Below are 17353 nucleotides of genomic sequence, written 5' to 3'. Positions count from 1 at the left end.
CTAATACCGTGTTAATAAAAGAGAGAGAGAAGTAAAATAGGACTCGTATAGATAAGGAGAGGAAACAACACTCCTGGAAAGAATAACTCCCAATGCAAATAGAAACCCTGGGATGTATGTAGATGAGTAATAAGTGTTACAGCAGCAGGCGTCCCTTGCGGTTGGAAACCCATGTGAGATCTGAGCTGGACGTTGGTGCTCATACTGGTGTGATTCAAATGTGGTTTGCAGATCAGTGCCAGACTGCAAACGCTTCGTGATCCACACCCAAATAAGGAGCTTTCGCTGGAATACAAATGAACTACCCCCTTGATACACTGTTGAATTCATCAGACTTATTTTTTGACACAAGATTTTTTCCAATGAAGGAAGCAATGAACTGAATTATACTCTTCTCAAGCTCCGTATCTGTTCCAGGAAACATAACATAGTTTTCCTTTGAGTAGCACTGGTTTGGAACAGAGGTGGCCACCTTTCTATGAATGGCCAGATAGTAAATATTTGGGAAGTTTCTAGGTCATAGAGACCCTGTCGTGACTATTCAACTCTGGCATTGGAATACAAACTCAGCCATGGACAGTCCTGGCCATGTCATCCTGCTGGCTGTGGCTTGCCAACACCCAGTTGGGATGACTGAGAAGGAGGGAAGGTCTTTGAAGCAAGAACAACATAAGCAAAAGCCTGAGCTGCTACGGACCCTGTAACCTTGCACAAACCTATGTGCCAGAGTAGGTGGTTCAAGCTCAGAGAATGGCATGCCATCATCTGGAAAAGACTGAATTAAAATGTTAGTAGTCACGACCTAGCTCTGGGAACTAGCCAAATGCCAACCCCAAGGCATCAGCTTTTTAAGCCAGAGCCAGCTCTGACAGGTACCACTGTTCCTGGGGCCAGGCTAGGAGATGAGCAAAAAGAACAAATGCGAGTATATAGCTAAGGAGAATCAAATTTCTCCAGAAACAAAACAAAGCAAAATAGCATGCTCTCTAAATTTGCTAGGCTCTTTGTTACCATGAAAAGGCAGGAGTCCTAGGACCAAGCCCAGATCTCTTCATCCAGCCAGATCACGTGGTAACTGGGTGCATCCATGTGTGTGTGTGCAAACAGAGAAGGCAATCGGTGATTTATCCAGTGGTCAAATCCATCACCTCTAACCCCAGAGGACAAGGCCTAATTTGTCTGCCACTAGCAAATGGCTCCTTGCTATACATCTGGCCAAGATGTCTGTTAATTAGTATCCGTTCACCCATCCATCCACCCGTTCATTTAGTCAGCAAATCACCGCTGGTTTATAGGTTTTGGTTTCACACCAAAGGGGCTGTGCTGGGCCAGAATCCCAGAAGATGAAGTCAGAAGCACAGAAGGAGCCAGTCTCAGCCTAAAGCGCTCAGTAAATCTGCCCGAAGGCATCCTCAAGGCTTTGCCAAGATGGTCAATGGCATTCTTTAGGATCCTAACTAGACCTGGCAGGGCCTATAGGTTTAGGGACTTCCTGTTCAAACAGAGGTCTCCAGACTTGCTGGCTCCTTCTGCCTTGCACAGGGCCCTGGGATTCCTCCTGGTATCCTCAGGCCATCTAAATGAAGAGGTAAACTGAGGCAAGCTCAGATGACCAGAAATTGAGTTTATTCGGGAATGGCAGAGGAATAGCATTAGAGAAACACAGGCTGCAGCCAGTTCCAGCAAGTCAGTTGAGGGTTTGGATTGGGCGGTATTTACCAACAAGGAGGGCAAGAGGAGGAGGTCCAGCCACAGTTCCAGCAGCAAGTTCACTGGCTTGAGGATGGGGACAGATTCTTGGCTGTTCATTGGTCAGGAAGTAAGTTTCCATCATTTCTAATTCAAGTACTTATGAGAAATCCCACTCTCCTTCTTAAGTGCCCTTCTTCTAAGGACGGGGCAGGAGTCTCCGTTTCCTATCCTCCAGTTCCATTTTAGATCGAAATCTTTTCACACCTCCAACACCCCCGCAGGTGGAGACCAAACTCCAAGCCAGGCAGGCTGCTGCACTGATGCAGGTGTCCTCACCGTCTGAAGCCTCTCCTTTGGGGCAAAAGGATCGGTCCACCGGGAACTCTGTAGCAGAAACAACTTTGCAGATAAAATCATTCCTTAAAATCAAAGGACCCTGTGCCCAGTTCCATCAATATGCTTTTGAGGTGGGAGTCGACTGTGTGTGTGTGTGTGTGTGTGGCGCGCGCGCGCGCGTGTATGTGTGTGCGCGCACGTCCAGCACAGGAACAAAGGCATCTATATTATAGCCTGGATGGTATATAATACAAACAAGGGACTCTACCTGGAGTCAATGGATAGGAGTGTATGAGGGTTCATAAACCGCCAGATATTTTGCACAAAATTTGGAAAACAGGCTGCATAGCCCTTACCTGATTCCCTAGGGGGGATCTGAGACCTCAGGGAGAGCGGGAATCCTGGCTCTAGAAAGACTTGGCGAGGGACTGCGGGAAAGTACTCCCGAAGCATCTTCCTGATCTCATTTCATAAGGCCCCAGGCTTTTGCTGTTGCCAAGATGCATTGGCTGCTGCCTGAGAAGACAGGCTCTTGTCTGAGTTAGTTCTGCCACCTACAGCACGCAGCAGCCCGGCAGAAGCACCCGCTCCGGTGGGAGCGCGCGGCGGGGCGTCTCATTTGCATACATGAATAAGGGGCGGGCTGCTTCTCCAGCCTGGTAGCCCTTCACTGGAAGAAAAATGGCTTAGGGGATTCTTGATTAGTATTCAGAGATGCAAATTCCTTTGGGGTGGGTTACAGCGATGGGAAGATATTTTTACATGAAAGGGGAAGGGATAAATCCTGAGGATTAGCACCTGAAAAAAACTGTTGCCCAAAACCCAACGAGGAAAGGCACCTGAGAAAAGAAAGAGATGATGAGTTCCTGGGCTCTCACCATAAATGCAACCCCCATTTCCTGGCATGTTCAAAGCTGATAACCCTTTCCAGGTCCAAATAGGTCTAACTTGTCGTATAATAAAAATACTCGCCGTCTAACTTGTCAGAGAATGAATATATTTGCTTCAGAAAGATGTGATTTTCTAAGCTGTTTGAAGTGTAAACACAGGGTAGTTTTCTCACGATGCTTAAATCATTTTTAAGAGGGGCTGCATGCTCAGGGCTGACATTCTCCTGGTTATGTGCCCAGCACCTAAGCAGAGTACCTGACACTTAGGAAGAAACTCAATTAGTAAATGCTTGTTGATTGCAAATAATAGAAATGTGGTTTGTTTTGCAATCTGTGCTGTGCTAAGACACAATCATGACAGCTACAGTTGGTTAAACTTATGTGTCAAGACATCTTACCTTAAGTTTTCCAAACAAGGGAGTTCCTGGTGTGGCTCAGCAGGTTATGAACCAGACGAGGATCTATAAGGATGGGGGTTTCATCCCTGCCTCACTCAGTGGGTTAAGGATCTGGTGTTGCCTTGAGCTGTGGTGCAGGTCCCAGATGCGCCTCGGATCCCACATTGCTGTGGTGGAGGCTGGCAGCTGCAGCTCCAATTTGGCCCCTAGCCTGAGCTTCCATATGCCACAGGTGTGGCCCTCAAAAGAAAAAAAAATTTCCAAACAGTATAAAAGGTGGGTGTGGTTTTACAGGTGAAAATGAGACCCAGCATTATTAAGTGGCCCGCCCAAGGATATGCACCTGGTGACAGAGTCCAATCCATACCTGGACCTCCCTACTTCTGAGACCATGCTAATTTTCCTCTTCCATCCATGAATTTTATATCCATTGTAAGTCATTTTCACAGGTAAGGGAGTGGACCAAAAGGAAATGGTTTGAAAACATTTCTAACATTTTTTTTTCATCAAAGAAAATATTTTTCCTGTCCTTAGAATTTCTCAGAGAGCTTTTCTTTCTATCCTCACTTAATAATAAATGCAAATGTCTTCTGACCCTAACTGAAGCTAGCAGTGGTTCTTTGATGGATAATCCATTCTTATCTCTCTATGAGGAGATGATTATGGAATCCTTCACTCTGTTTGGTGTGAGTGACAGCGGAAGCCTTGAGGTTGTCTGTAGTTTGCACAGACTTTGATTTCCAGGGACGAATTCTTAGTAGAGGAATACACACACACAGTATTGGTATATGGAGTTAATTGCATAGTAACCCTCCCACTTTCTCAGGTTTTTCGTTATTAACATTTTAGGCTTCAAAAAGGACTCCAAAGCAAACAAGAGGATAGACAAGACTGAAGATGCGTCGTTGCTCACCCAGATCTCACTCCCTTACGGCCTGATGCGCGAGGGTCGAGTGGCTTTGTCTCTTTGGCTCGGGTTGTGCTTGTGTTGTTCAGGCTTTGCAATCTTAGTCTCTTCCTCCAGAGAAACTGCAGATAGAAGGACATTACAGTTGGCCCTTAAATGAGGTTAGTGGTTTTGGCAAAGTTTAGATCATCGGTAGGTAAAATGATCTGGGGAATGTTTCTAGATGAAGCCACTCTTGATTATCATATTTAGATTGAGATGAAAGGAAAAGCAAAGGAACGTGAGAAGAGAGGACATGAGAAGAGAGGTGAATTTGAGCTGGAAACCCGTGGGGATTTGCGTATGTCTTACAGCCTACCTTTATCTTTTCTAAAGCCTAGCATATGCAAGGCCATGGATCTCAAACTTTGGGGTGTTCCTCAGAAGGAGATGGGAGAATGCTTTTGTATTAAATGCAGATTCAGGACCCACCTCCAGACTCAGTGAAATAGAAAGGACAGAGCTGAGAAGTCTGCGTTTTTAATAACCAGCTCATTGGTTCTGAGGGGAGTGTTCCTTAGACTATACTTTGAGGAACATCGGCATTGAAAGATCTCCAGTCTCTCTGAGAATCACTCCTTAAATGCATCCATTCATTTGAGCCAAACCTAGGAACACAGAGATAAAACGCACAGTCTCATCATTCAAAGAGTTCAAAGTCAAGTGGACAAGAGACTTGGAAGCGGATAGTTATAAAATGTGAATAAATTCATAGAGCAGAAAGGGCTCGATGCTATGGGAGCACTACGGAGGCATCCAGCTCAGTCCACAGGGCGACAGGTGCACAGCCAGTGGAGGAAGTCATAAGAGAGGAAGTTACTTTGTCTTCGAGGATGAGGGGCAATGGTCAAAAGAGGGGAGGGAAGAATTCCAGGTAGAGGGAACCCAATGGACAAAAAGGAGTGTGGTCCCTGGAAAAAAACTCAGGTGAGAAATGGCAGAAGGGGAGGGAGCAGTAAAAAAGACGGGTCAATGAAGGCGGAGATTGCACATCTGCCTTTTGTAATAAAATCATGTTTTTCCACAAGGGAAGGTGCATTGCCAATGCTCGTATTGCCGTGATTGCAAGGGCAAGGGATGCCTTGTTCCAAGGTGTGGTCCTTGAACCCTTAGAAACTGCCCTCTCAATGCAGCCGTGTTCTGATAGGCTTCCAACGGAGAAGGGATTCAGAAAAGTCCAAGGCAATCTTCAATGGATTTACTTTCTTATTTCATTCATTAATCTTTGTCGTCAAGTGTCTTGGACCAAAGTACAGCTGGGAAATCTAACCAAAGGAGGGAAGAAGGCGGCCATGTGCAGAAGCAGGGGGAAAACTCCCACCCTGAATGAAAGTCAGCGTTTGTCACTGACACTCTCATCTCTTGTCAAGTACAAATAAGTACATGAACAAAAATAAAATAGTGTTCATCGTGGCCCTCTCTAAGAATTAGGATCAGAAACCTACCTGGAGTCCTCCAAAACTTAAAGGATGGCTTTCACTGCCATATAATCTACATAGTCTAGCATTGTAACCCACAGTGTGTGAGTATACAAACAGCAACAACAGCAGAAACCAGGGTAGAAGTCAGGGCATGCAGTGCTGCACGGAAGAGAGTTTTTTCTTTAACCAGAGAGAATCATTTGAATTGAGACTAGAACTGCATATATCCACCCGACCGTCTGCACAGAACATGTGGGGTATGTGTGTGTGTGTGTGTGTGTGTGTGTGTGTAAATCACATTCAGCAATAGTTATGATATTATAAAGCCTAGTAAATTAAGTGGGCATTATCAAGTGTTGGTACTATTTCTTTTCCTCTAAACTTCTATAAAGAAAATCAAAACCAGGAGGGGAAAAAAAAAAAAAAAAACACCTTCAAGCTTTCTAATGGATTCCAGCTGTTAACATTATTTATTGCAAATGATATGATCAAGTAGTGAAACGCGGCTGTCTTTGAACTCCCTGCAGTTGTGTGTAATACTGGAGCCAATGCAGGAACTGATGTCCAGACATAAAACTTACAACCTCAGTCCACGAGACTGCCTGAAGACCTGCTTGTTTCAGAAGTGGCAGCGGATGGTGGCACCGCCAGGTACGACCTTGTCCTTCATGCTCAGTCCCCGAGCTTCTTCTGAGGCTTCTTCAGGGGATGAAGGGATGTGAAAAGGAAGTGATCATCCATCTAGTTCATGAAAGATTTTCTAACCATGACGTCAGACTCAGAGATACGGAATGTGTCAGGGACAAACATCCTCCCCCCAGTCACCCCAGAGACTCCACGGTCATCCCTCTGTGGTCTCCCCACTCTCTAGATTGGGACCGGAAACCCTCAGAAGGAACCTGATTTATATAGTGTTACCACGAAGACATGAACAAAGCCAAAATTAGAACCAAGGTTCCCCGTCTCTCAGTCCAGGGGTTGTTCCACTGGACAAAACTGGTGGCCTCTCATGACTTGCGATGGGTTGGTTTGTTCTTTTAAGAATGACAGAAATTATAAAAAGAAAGAGAGGGAGGGCGAAAGGAAGGAAGAATAGGAGGAGGCAGAGAGGAAGAACGAAGGAGGGAGGGAGGAAGGAAATGAATCCATAAATTTGGCTGTATTTTTAAAAATGCATAATATCAAAGGGTGCTCTGATCATGAAGAGCATACATAAAAGACTCCATTGCTCTCACTTCCCTAGAATGCAGTTTAGATTCTAGAGTCTCCTGCTGGGGTTCTGAAATTACTGCTTCGAGTCATCATTAATTGTCTTTCTATCTAATACATTTTCACTCCCAGGCGTGTGTCGAGCCTCATTGATCATAAAAGCAAAACGTATCCATTCACTAAGAATTATTTTTATAAAGAGTAATTATTAACACGAGGCACATAGCTTTCTGAATCGCAAAATATAATGGTCACCTTCTGCTGGTAATTGGCCAGGTGTTTTATATAAAGTGAATAGAGCAGATGTAACCAAGTACATATTTAGAAAGCTGAGAAAAATGGGCATTATTTTACATAGAATAGTTACCTCTCCATCTTAGGGGAATTTTAGACATTTAGAACATTATTTTTCAAATACATTAAATGTGCTTAAATTGGCCCTATTTTCTCTTTGAATATCCATAAGCCTTTATGGGAAAAAAATTCACTCGCTAAATGCTTCATACCCTTATATTTCCCAACTGATGCACATATAATTCATATATTATGGATTATTTTTGTCATTCATTCAACAATTATTTATTGAGCTCTTACTAGGTGCCAGGCACTGCTCTAGCCACTGTGGGTACAACACTACATGAAACAGTTACGAATTGCAGCCCTCTCAGCCCTTCCATTCTCTTATTGAATCCTCACAATAACCTTATGGGTATTTCTTGTTATTCCCGTTTTACATAATAGCCCTGAGATTTAAAGTAGTAATTTGCCCAAGTTAGCTCTAAGCTAATCAATGAGGCTTATGTCACAATAGGTTTTTATGTCTTCAATTCATGACTCTACCAATAGAGCCACCTACTGCAGTGAGAGTGATCCAGAGCATATAATTTAGGTTGATTTCCCCAAAATCCCACGAAGAAAGTACAGATTTTTTTCTTTTTTAAATAGCAGATTTCAATTCACGTCAAAGGAAGAAGACGCCTGTCAATGGGAAACCTGGGCATTTGCTTGACTTTCGAATGTACTGCTCAACTCTCCTCCAACCCCATGAGCTGGAACAGTTCCATTTCCTGTTTCCATAACTGTCAAAATAAGCAGCATTCATAACATCTCTATGGATAGAGGTGTTAGACCCTTTGATGAAAATCTTTAACATTAAAATATTTATAAAAGAAAATATGGTTGATAAATAGAAACATAATCTTCTTCATCAAAAGTCAGGAATAACATGATGGCTTTAGGGCTCTGAAATGGGCCCTAAAGGAGACAACTCCTCCCCCGACCCCCGCCCCCATCCATCAGAAGCAGCATCAGTGTGTTAAGAAAATGCTACAAGGTCTCCCTCACTTAGTTTCAGTATGGCCCTGGCTTACCTTCTCTCCATCAGAGACGGATCTGGAATAGGATTAGCAAAAAGGATGCTCTTAACATGCCATTTCCAACTCATTGAGTAACTGCCTGGAATAGGCTTTTGAAGATTTCTCAATCTCAAAACAAAGATTATAATAGTATATAATTAATAGAGTTGCTATGAATATAAAATAATGAAATAGAAAATATTAAGAATATGAACACATTGAGTAATGCCCACCATACATAATACATAAATTCTTTTTAACCATACATTTCCTCAAGTCCTTATACTTCCAATGATGTCGCCTCCTCCTTTGGGTCCAAAATTTTTTTTTTTCTATTTCTAAACAGACCCTTCTGAAAGAGGTCTAGCTTCCCTTCATTAATATGTTGGCTGTAGCATACTAAGACACCTTCTCCCCAGGAATTTTGAAATTAGTTGTGTCCTTTAAACACCAAGGTCCAAACCATTAGTATTTCTACTGAGCTTGGGAATCCCTAAGTTGCACATTGATGGCTGATGGAATGGACCCTTCCTCTTTTTAGCATTTCAAGGTGTAGTAGAGCTGGGCTGCAATATGACATTTAACCAGTAGGTGCTGCTGTGAGTCAGTGGCTCACTAATTTAACTGCCAGCTTCTCTCACCCCTCAGGAGTTCCCTAGGAATCCCAGAGCCCTCCTTTTGCTATAAAAAAGAAGATACACCAGAGGAAAGAAAAATTTTTTCCCAAAATTCATAACTAACAATATTTTAAGTTCAAACTATGAGAGTGGTATAACTCATCCCTAAGTTATGTTCATAGGCTCCAGACATAGAGATAAAATCAGAAAGAACAATTAAACCCAAATCTTTCTATCGAGAGACCAAAGAAGAGTTTCAATCATTTTGTGCTAAAAAGAAACCATCAGCTTTCTTCTTTTATTTTTCGTCAAGTTAAAAGAAATGGAAAAAATAATAAATGGTCCACTCCTTTCAGGGTGCAAAAACAGCTCCCTTGCAGGGGACCGTATTCTGGGGTCGCCCTGGAACTGATCCTTCTACCATTTTCCTTCCTGCAGCAGAACCCACAAGGCAACCAACAACTAAACGGAGAAAAAGGAAAAACTCCACCAGCAGCACGTCCAACAGCAGCGCTGGGAACAACGCCAACAGCACGGGCAGCAAGAAGAAGACGCCGGCCGCCAACCTGAGTCTGTCCAGTCAGGTACCTGTAAGTCTCGCTTTCCTCTTAGGCCTGACGTCCTGCCTTTGTCTGTCTCCCGAATCCAGGGGCCCCCAGGAAAGTCTCTTTGCGCTGCCAAGACCTGGGTGGGGAGGGGCGGGGGGAGGGGAGGGCAGGGAGGAACTTGGTCCTGGAAACCATCCCCTGCAAACTGGGAATTAAAAATAGGAAGGAGAATGCAGAGCCTGGGCTGCTGTGGGACCTGAATTAAAAAGCCATCAGAGTCGCAGACAGGAGATATGTCACTTCAGGTTTAATTAAAATATCTCTTTAGCAGTGTGCCTGGTGGCATAAAAAGGGCTCTCGGCACCATCGCAGGGACCCTGTGCTCCACTGGCAACTAGCGCCCCGGCACTCGAGCTCCAGGGTGTCATTTGACTCTAACCCCCCACCCACCCCACGCCACCCCCACAGGACACAGGCATCCCTTTCTTATTTTAAGACTCAGGTAATGAACTCAAGGCCACGAAAAATGCAGCTCAGTGGATTTTGCTTCAGCAGGTTCATGAGCTTAGGGGGAGGGTCCGCCCGGGTTTGGTCTCAACTCTCTTGACCTCCTGACCCCTGTCTTTCATGTCTGGGTCTTGACAAAGGAAATGGGCCACTCAGAGGGAGCTTCTTTGAACTCCAAAGCTGACCGCTGACGGGGTCCCCATAGAGTGTGAACTGTGCGAGAACTTTCTTCATCTCCTCTAGTTTCTTCCCCATTTCTCTCCTTTCTGCCTAATTCCTTCCTGACCCCGACTGCCTCATCCCACGATGAGACCACTTAGGCTTTTCCATTCTCCTGCTTCCTATGAGCGTTTCTTGCCCCTTCTTCCCACCATAATGGCCTGTGGCTTCTCCTTTGCTGCTGTCCTTGTCACCTCCCCATTCCTCGGGCTTTTGACTGTCCTTCAAAGCCTGGGATTTGCGGGGTGCCTCCTAGACACCCTCTAGACACCATGTCTTCAAAAGTTGCCCTTCCCTGTGACCTCCCGCAACCAAAGCAGTTCTATCTTTTCCCTCTTTCTCACTCTTCCCTCTTCTCAGTCTGTTGTCCTCATACTTCTCATTCAAACACGCCTCCCTCTCTCTCCATGTGAGAGTGCACCTTCCTTTCCAGGGGATTCTCCACTTACTTTTAAAGGTATCTTTCACGTCTGTCCCCTGCCCGCCCTCTCCCATTTTCCATTGGAAATTCCATTGGAAATTCCTGAGAATTTCCTGGCCTCTCCTCCCACCCTCCATAGGCAGAGGGTATGGCTGCCATTCTCACTCCATTAGAAAGAAGGACGCGCGAGAGAGTGGACAGCTGATGGGGTAGGTGCCATTTCAGTTTTAAGGCCACTAGGAATTGCGGTCCTTAAATAACACCAGAGTCACCTCAGTTTTTTTTGAACTGGGCTATCACCCCTGAAGAGTCAGGGGGGAAAAAAAGTCAAAGGAGGAAAAAAAAAAAAACAGTCTTTATTAAGGTGCTAGTAAGTGATACCTACTCCTGGTGAAGCCGGAAAATGCATAGAAGGAAGTGGTCAGGTGTAAATAAATCAACCTAAAAAATGCACACAAGTAGCCCATTTATTCATCTCAGTCTGGAGTTTTAGAAACGTGCATTTGTTAGTTTTCACGAACAAAGTACATTCCAGAGAAACCTGGGACGCTGGCGTAGCTACTTAAAGAGATAGTGGCTGCAAGAATTCTGATCAGCTCACCCAGTGTTTTCTGAGCTTCTGCTATGTGTCCCCCACTATACCAGGTGTTGGTAACACCAAAACTTTAAGAAAACAAAACCAAAAAGACCCAAGCCCTGTCATCCTGTCTAACGGATGATAATCAACAGGTTTCCTCTTTCCTGCCAGCTCAGTCTCCTGGTGTCAGCTCACAGGATACAGTCTTGAGAAGATGCTGAGGCCTGGACTGGATTTGGTGGGCCATCCACTAGTGATGTCTGCCATGCGTAGATGAGCAGCCTGGTGGCCCCGTTTCTGACATACTTGGCCCAGTCAGAATCATTTCCTTTTTTTTAAAAAAAAAAAAAAAAAAAAAAAAAAAAAAAAGAGCATCCATTCTTTTTCTACCCCAGTATGCTCTTGTCCTCCCAACCAACAACTGCATTTTGGTGGAAGACCTGTGTCAAGAGGCTTTTTAATGAGTTGACCCTTTGAACAAGAACTAGGCGCCCTTAGAAAGTGTGAGCAGAATGTCTGTGCTATCCCGATGCCATGCAATCAAGGATTTTTCATTAAGGAGAATTTAGAAATGGCCCAGAGAGGGAGTTTCCGTTGTGGCTCAGCGAGTGACGAACCCCACTAGTACCCATGAGGATGCAGGTTTGATCCCTGGCCTCACACTAGCAATGGTGTAGGTCGCAGATGCAGCTCAGATCCCAGGTGCAGCCTTAAGAAAAAGAAAGGAGGAGTTCCCGTCGTGGCGCAGTGGTTAACGAATCCAACTAGGAACTATGAGGTTGCGGGTTCGGTCCCTGCCCTTGCTGAGTGGGTTAACGATCCGGCGTTGCCGTGAGCTGTGGTGTAGGTTGCAGACGCGGCTCGGATCCCGTGTTGCTGTGGCTCTGGCATAGGCTGGTGGCTACAGCTCCGATTCGACCCCTAGCCTGGGAACCTCCATATGCCGCGGGAGCAGCCCAAGAAAATAGAAAAAAAAGACAAAAAAAAAAAAAAAAAAAAAGAAAAGAAAAAGAAAGGAAGGAAGGGAGGAATGGCCGAGAGAAACAGGGAAGTTATCCAGGTTAGGAAAATGTGCAAATTTCCGTACGTACTCCAGCTGAATGAATGTCAAACAGGTGCCGGCTGGTTTGCAGAGACCACATCTTTTAACCCTGTCTCCCAAACGACCCACACCCCTCTCCTGTTTAAATAGAAATGCAATCCGGAGGCCTTGGCCGCCTCAGTCCCAAGGCTCAAAGAGATTGGGCGCGCTACCGACCACAGCTGTGGTCCGCCCAGCTGCCCCGGCGGCAGCAGCGTGTGTGACCGGCGGCGAGGGCTAGGGTTTAATCCTTGGATTCTGCTTCTCACTCCATGAGCAGGGGCTAGGAGCGATCCCGAACTGCAGCCTCAACCCTGGGAGGGATGGAGACCTGTATCATTCAACAGCAGTGACCCCTTCTGGCCAATTTAAGGAGAAGCATTGAGGGGCCCTGAAAGGAGTCACTTCCAGTCCTCCTCAGAGGTTGGTGGTCCTTGCACGGGGGATTCGTGAGAGGATGTGACACGGGTGAGAGCTGGTGGCACCTCCAGGCTTCTAGCGAGGAAGAGAGGGCTGCCTCATGGGGAGTCGAGGCCATAGGGGTTCCTCTCATCGGAACCGACAGCGCCCCCAGTGGGACCCACCACGAGCGAGTGGAGACGGGGAAGGAAGGGCGACTCTCAGGGCCAATGTTGAATGTGGAGGGGAGGGGCGGATTTTCAAAGATGTGCGGGTGTGGGGAAAGGGGTGCCAGCATCCCCTCGTTACAGGGAGCCCCGAACGTATATTACGTGGGAGGATAACGGATCAAGCCTGCCTGAGTGGACAACCCCTAGGCCAGTTCAGAGCTTTAGAACAGCCAGGGAGAGTCGTGTGCCTAACTGTGTCGAGGCCTTGAGCATCCCAGTGTGTATTAAATCCTTAGCACACGTTTCTTTTATAACTTGCCATCCGTTCCTCGCTCACACATACTCACACGCATGTACCCACACTCGCACACGTACGTGCACGATGATGTACCCAGGTGAGGATATTTTTTATAATCAGAAAGGCAAATGTGGCATTTCTCTGAAATGTAGGATGCTCAGAAGCATCTTTGCCTGGGCCTCTTTTCCAGCTGTGTTCCTGGCGCAAGGATACACCAAGCATTTTATGAGCCCCTTTGGAAATGATTCAAATCACTCTTTTCGTAGTATTTTCTGGAATGACTACTCTTTTCTGATACCGTGAAGGCCTCTGGAGTGTTGGGAACCTCTTTCTTAATGATCACGCTTCAGTTGGCTTCTTTTTCCAAACCATGCTGACCTCCTCACGTTCTCCGGGGCTCTTGCCATGACCTTGGACTCACAGTACTAACGCAGACCCACCTGTCCGTTCTAACAGTCTTCTCTTGCGCCCCCCGCCCCCACACCCACCTTGTGCATGTGTTTTGTCCCAGCCCTTCAAAGCGTGCTGCACACAGGTCATGAGATGGGATTAACCTCAAGTCATTCTCTGCTCCATCTTAACCCGGTCTTCCACCTGCCTCTGTTCCTGATCATAAGTGTGGCACTTTTTTTGTAAGTGACAAAGTAGCACTTCTAAATCCTCAACACTCCAAGGGGTCAGGTGGAGGCCACGTGCCATTTAAAATTCATTCTTGCCCCTCAAGAGGCTCTGCCTGGTTTGCATCTCACGTTGCGTCCTCGCACGCCCCCCACATGTCGCTGTCACATCTGGCTCTTTGGTGCATCGTAAAGACATTCTTGGAAGCACACAACTGAATAGCCTGCCAGCACCTCGCTGGCTGAGCCTCCCCAGGTCACAGTACAGGCGTTTATGTCATTTGGGGGCCTTTCTCTTTAAAAATCATTGCTCTCAGCTCCCAAGAGAGATGAGTCTGAAAACACACAGGGCGAAACCTATCCATTATCTCCCCCTCATTCCAGGGGAATCAATCAATCAAACAAACAAGGTTTTCCATCCAAAACAAATCTTGGTCACTAAGGGATTTATTCAACTCGCACCTTCAAAAGTCTAGAAGGGTCCTGGAGGGCCTGTTGGACTTTGTCCTAACCACAGGCAGAATTCTGCTGATATTCTGCCCCGGACAAGCCTCTCTTGCCCCATTGAAAAGAATGTTTGCCCAGCTGTCAAGGCGTTTCATCAAATTAGCCTCCCCATGAGGAAATGCCCACTTAGGCCTCCCACAGCATCTGGCCAGCCCAGATTTTCCAGCCTCAGTGGAGGCTGATGGCAGCCGGGCACCCTTCTGCAGACACGGCTCTCTTCAGGATCCACCCGACAAGTATCCCACCCCGCGCCCAGGTCACCCATCAGCCCTACACGGCCCCCTCTGAACAGAGAGGCTGGAGCGGTGCCCTGTGTGTGTGCTCTCTTCTCTGAGGTCCCCATGCCTCTGCCGCAGTGGCCACCACGATCCTCCTGGCCACAGGAGGTGGCTCCCTTGTCTGCACGGAAGGCCAATTTGTACTTGAAGGAGGGATTAGATGGATTCTTCTTGCATGCTTCCATTTCTGATGACTACCAGCTTCATCAATGTAATTATAATTAGCTCTCTTCATCTTCCTTTTATGGCACCAGCTGGACAGACTGGTTCTCTTTACTGCCCAGATTGGTGGCAGGGTTGCCTGTGTGGAGATAGGTGACAGGCACCATGGAATAACAGATGGTAAATTCAGGGCTTGTTGGCAATCAGCAGGTTTTTGCTAATGACTTAATTAGCTATGCAAATTGTCAAATCAGTGTGAACATTGTTTTTATCGAAAACTTTACCTAAATTAATTACCATAATTAAGTAGCAGAATGTCAAGGATATTGGCTGCATCAAAGGGCCTGGCTGAGTAGAGGCAAGAGAGATCTGTCTTCAATTAAAATGTATACCGTCCTTGGGACAGAGAAAAACGCCATTTGGAAACGGGTTTTGCGAAAGCTGCAGAAAACTGCACTCTCCCCGTGTTGGCTGCTAGTTTCCAAAGCCATCCCGAGGCCCTAAGTAAAAAGCGGTGGATCTTTGGAGGTCTTGCAAAAGCGCCCAGCAGAAGGTTCCACAGCCCTCTCAAGAGTCCCCAGTGTCGGCAAGTGAAGAGCGTGGATTTTTTTAATGTTGAAAAATCCATTTTTTTATTTCTGCAGATTGCTAGCATTGCTCGTTCTCCGGTGTCAGGCTGCGCACTAAGGACATAAACTCGCGTGGTTGTTACACGTCAGGAGGCGATGTTTATTTCCCGTAGAAATCAAATATGCGTCTTGGCCCCCCGACCTTGAGACTTGACCCCAGTGTCCAGGACACGAGTGTGTCTGTCCTAGCTGCCCCAGCTCCTCCCACTAGGGTTTTAAGCTGAGCTTCTCTCTCCCAAGGTTTCCCTGTAATAATGTCAGCTGCTGTTCACAGGATGTGATGGTGGTAGGAGAGCCAACTCTGATGGGAGGTGAGTTTGGGGACGAGGACGAAAGGCTAATCACTAGATTAGAAAACACGCAGTATGATGCGGCCAACGGCATGGACGACGAAGAAGACTTCACCCATTCACCCGCCCTGGGGAACAGCAGCCCTTGGAGCAGTAAACCTCCCGCCACTCAAGAGACCAAATCAGAAAACCCCCCGCCCCAGGCTTCCCAGTAAGATTGAGGGGCGCCAGAATCCGTGTCACTCGCCCCGTGGGTTACACTCACTAGTTCACATCCTTACTTACCAGGAGAAGAAGGAGGAGACTTTCAAACCGTCCCACGTCAATACCGATTTCTAAACCACAATGATCCGAGTTTCTTGCTTTGCTTTTTTTTTTTTTTAATTGAAAGGATCATTCCAAATACACTTCCATGACCCCTCCCGGGAGGCCTTGACAGGTAACACAGATACTGGCACGGATCGTAATTAAAACCAGAGCGAAGGCTAGGGCTTCTCTTGGCTCGGTTTTGCCCACGTTTGTTAAATGTCCTCCCCCCCCCACCCCGCCTGCATCCAGCCAAGGCCATACCGTCAATCAAGCCTCCGTGCTCAGAATCGCATTCTATGCCGAACCCAACTACAGATGACTTTTTAATATTGTAAAATATTTTCTGCTTTTTTGACTTGCATCTGAGAGTTTCTTGTTTCAGTAAAAAAAGAAAAGGAAAAAAAATCCGCTTTTGGAAAGTAATTTAAATGTACCTTTATATATTTGTTTCCTTCATCCTTTTTGTTCATTGGGGAACAGCTAAGAGGGCCCAGCAGGGTAATTTATGGCCAAGCTAATGTCAGGTGGTCCTCGAGCCCGAGGAGGTTCAACGGAGCCCGAGTGCTGAAACAAGAAATGTCTTTTTGTCATCAAAGACACCAAGGCAGACGTTTATGTAAAGAAAGGTGCTTGGCCCCTTGAGAATGTATGCGTTTGTAAAATTGCTGTTGATCCAAATATTTTCAAGCCATGTAATCCATTCATTTTGTGGGCAGTTGAATAAATCTGAAATTCTTTTTGTGGGTTTTTTTTTTTTTTTTGTATTGTATCTGAGTTGACTGTTGTTTCTTTTTCATAGTATATTACCTGTATAATATTTTGTAAAGCCCTCACCTGGTTCTTTTATGGGGACTTTTCTTTGGGGGCAATTCCAGTGTATTTATGTGAAACTTTATAAAAGAACTAATTTTTCCATTTGCATATTAATATGTTCCTCCACCCTTGTAAAGACACAGTGGCTCCGTGTGTTACAAAACAGCTGTATTTTATGTATGCTTTACTGATAAGTGTGCCAATAATAAACTGTGTTAACGACCAAAGCAAGTGCGTCCGGGTGTTTGTGAGCCCAGGTGGAGAAGTCGGACCACGACGATGAGAAAGACCGAGCTGGGATTTATGGCTCAAACTCCACAGAGAGGGGAAGTGGGGGAACTCTGTCATCCTTTAAAAGTGTGGTTTCTTTCCCCCCCGCTTCCTGCAGTTTCCTTGGGCAGACACAGGGATGTATCTCTGTGCCAGGTACTGTGCTGGCTGAGAGCACAGGATGGGAAAGGAAGAACTCGCCAGCACCCCTGGAGCTGGCCAAACGCAAGGGCAGTGGCTTCTGCCTGCTGCATGCTTACTCTGTGCCAAACACCGCTGTTTACGGTCCACAGGTGTTATTTCACCTAATCCTCACCACGCCGCCAAGTAGGCATTTATTTAACCCCTCCCCCTTTTAATTGCTTTTTAGAGCCACACCCGCAGCCTATGGAAG

General features: G+C 46.1%; 1 protein-coding gene across 24 annotated transcripts in view; it reads left to right on the top strand.

Moving 5' to 3' along the window:
* Positions 1-16916, top strand: part of LDB2 (LIM domain binding 2) — a 396329-nt gene extending 379413 nt beyond the window's left edge. For 2 of the 24 annotated variants that reach the window (XM_021101049.1, XM_021101038.1), the window contains exons 6-9: positions 6211-6334; positions 9303-9454; positions 12498-12640; positions 15552-16916. In XM_021101049.1, the coding sequence (XP_020956708.1) occupies positions 6211-6334; positions 9303-9454; positions 12498-12602 (381 nt within the window). In that variant the 3' untranslated portion in view covers positions 12603-12640; positions 15552-16916. Of the gene's footprint in view, positions 1-6210; positions 6335-9302; positions 9455-12497; positions 12641-15292 lie in introns of all 24 variants that reach the window. The other 22 variants (XM_021101048.1, XM_021101037.1, XM_021101047.1 and 19 more) reach the window with 15 other exon arrangements.

The sequence above is a fragment of the Sus scrofa genome, chromosome 8 (genome assembly GCF_000003025.6).
Source record: "Sus scrofa isolate TJ Tabasco breed Duroc chromosome 8, Sscrofa11.1, whole genome shotgun sequence".
Taxonomy (NCBI): domain Eukaryota; kingdom Metazoa; phylum Chordata; class Mammalia; order Artiodactyla; family Suidae; genus Sus; species Sus scrofa.
This window is presented reverse-complemented; position numbering and strand designations above follow the sequence as displayed.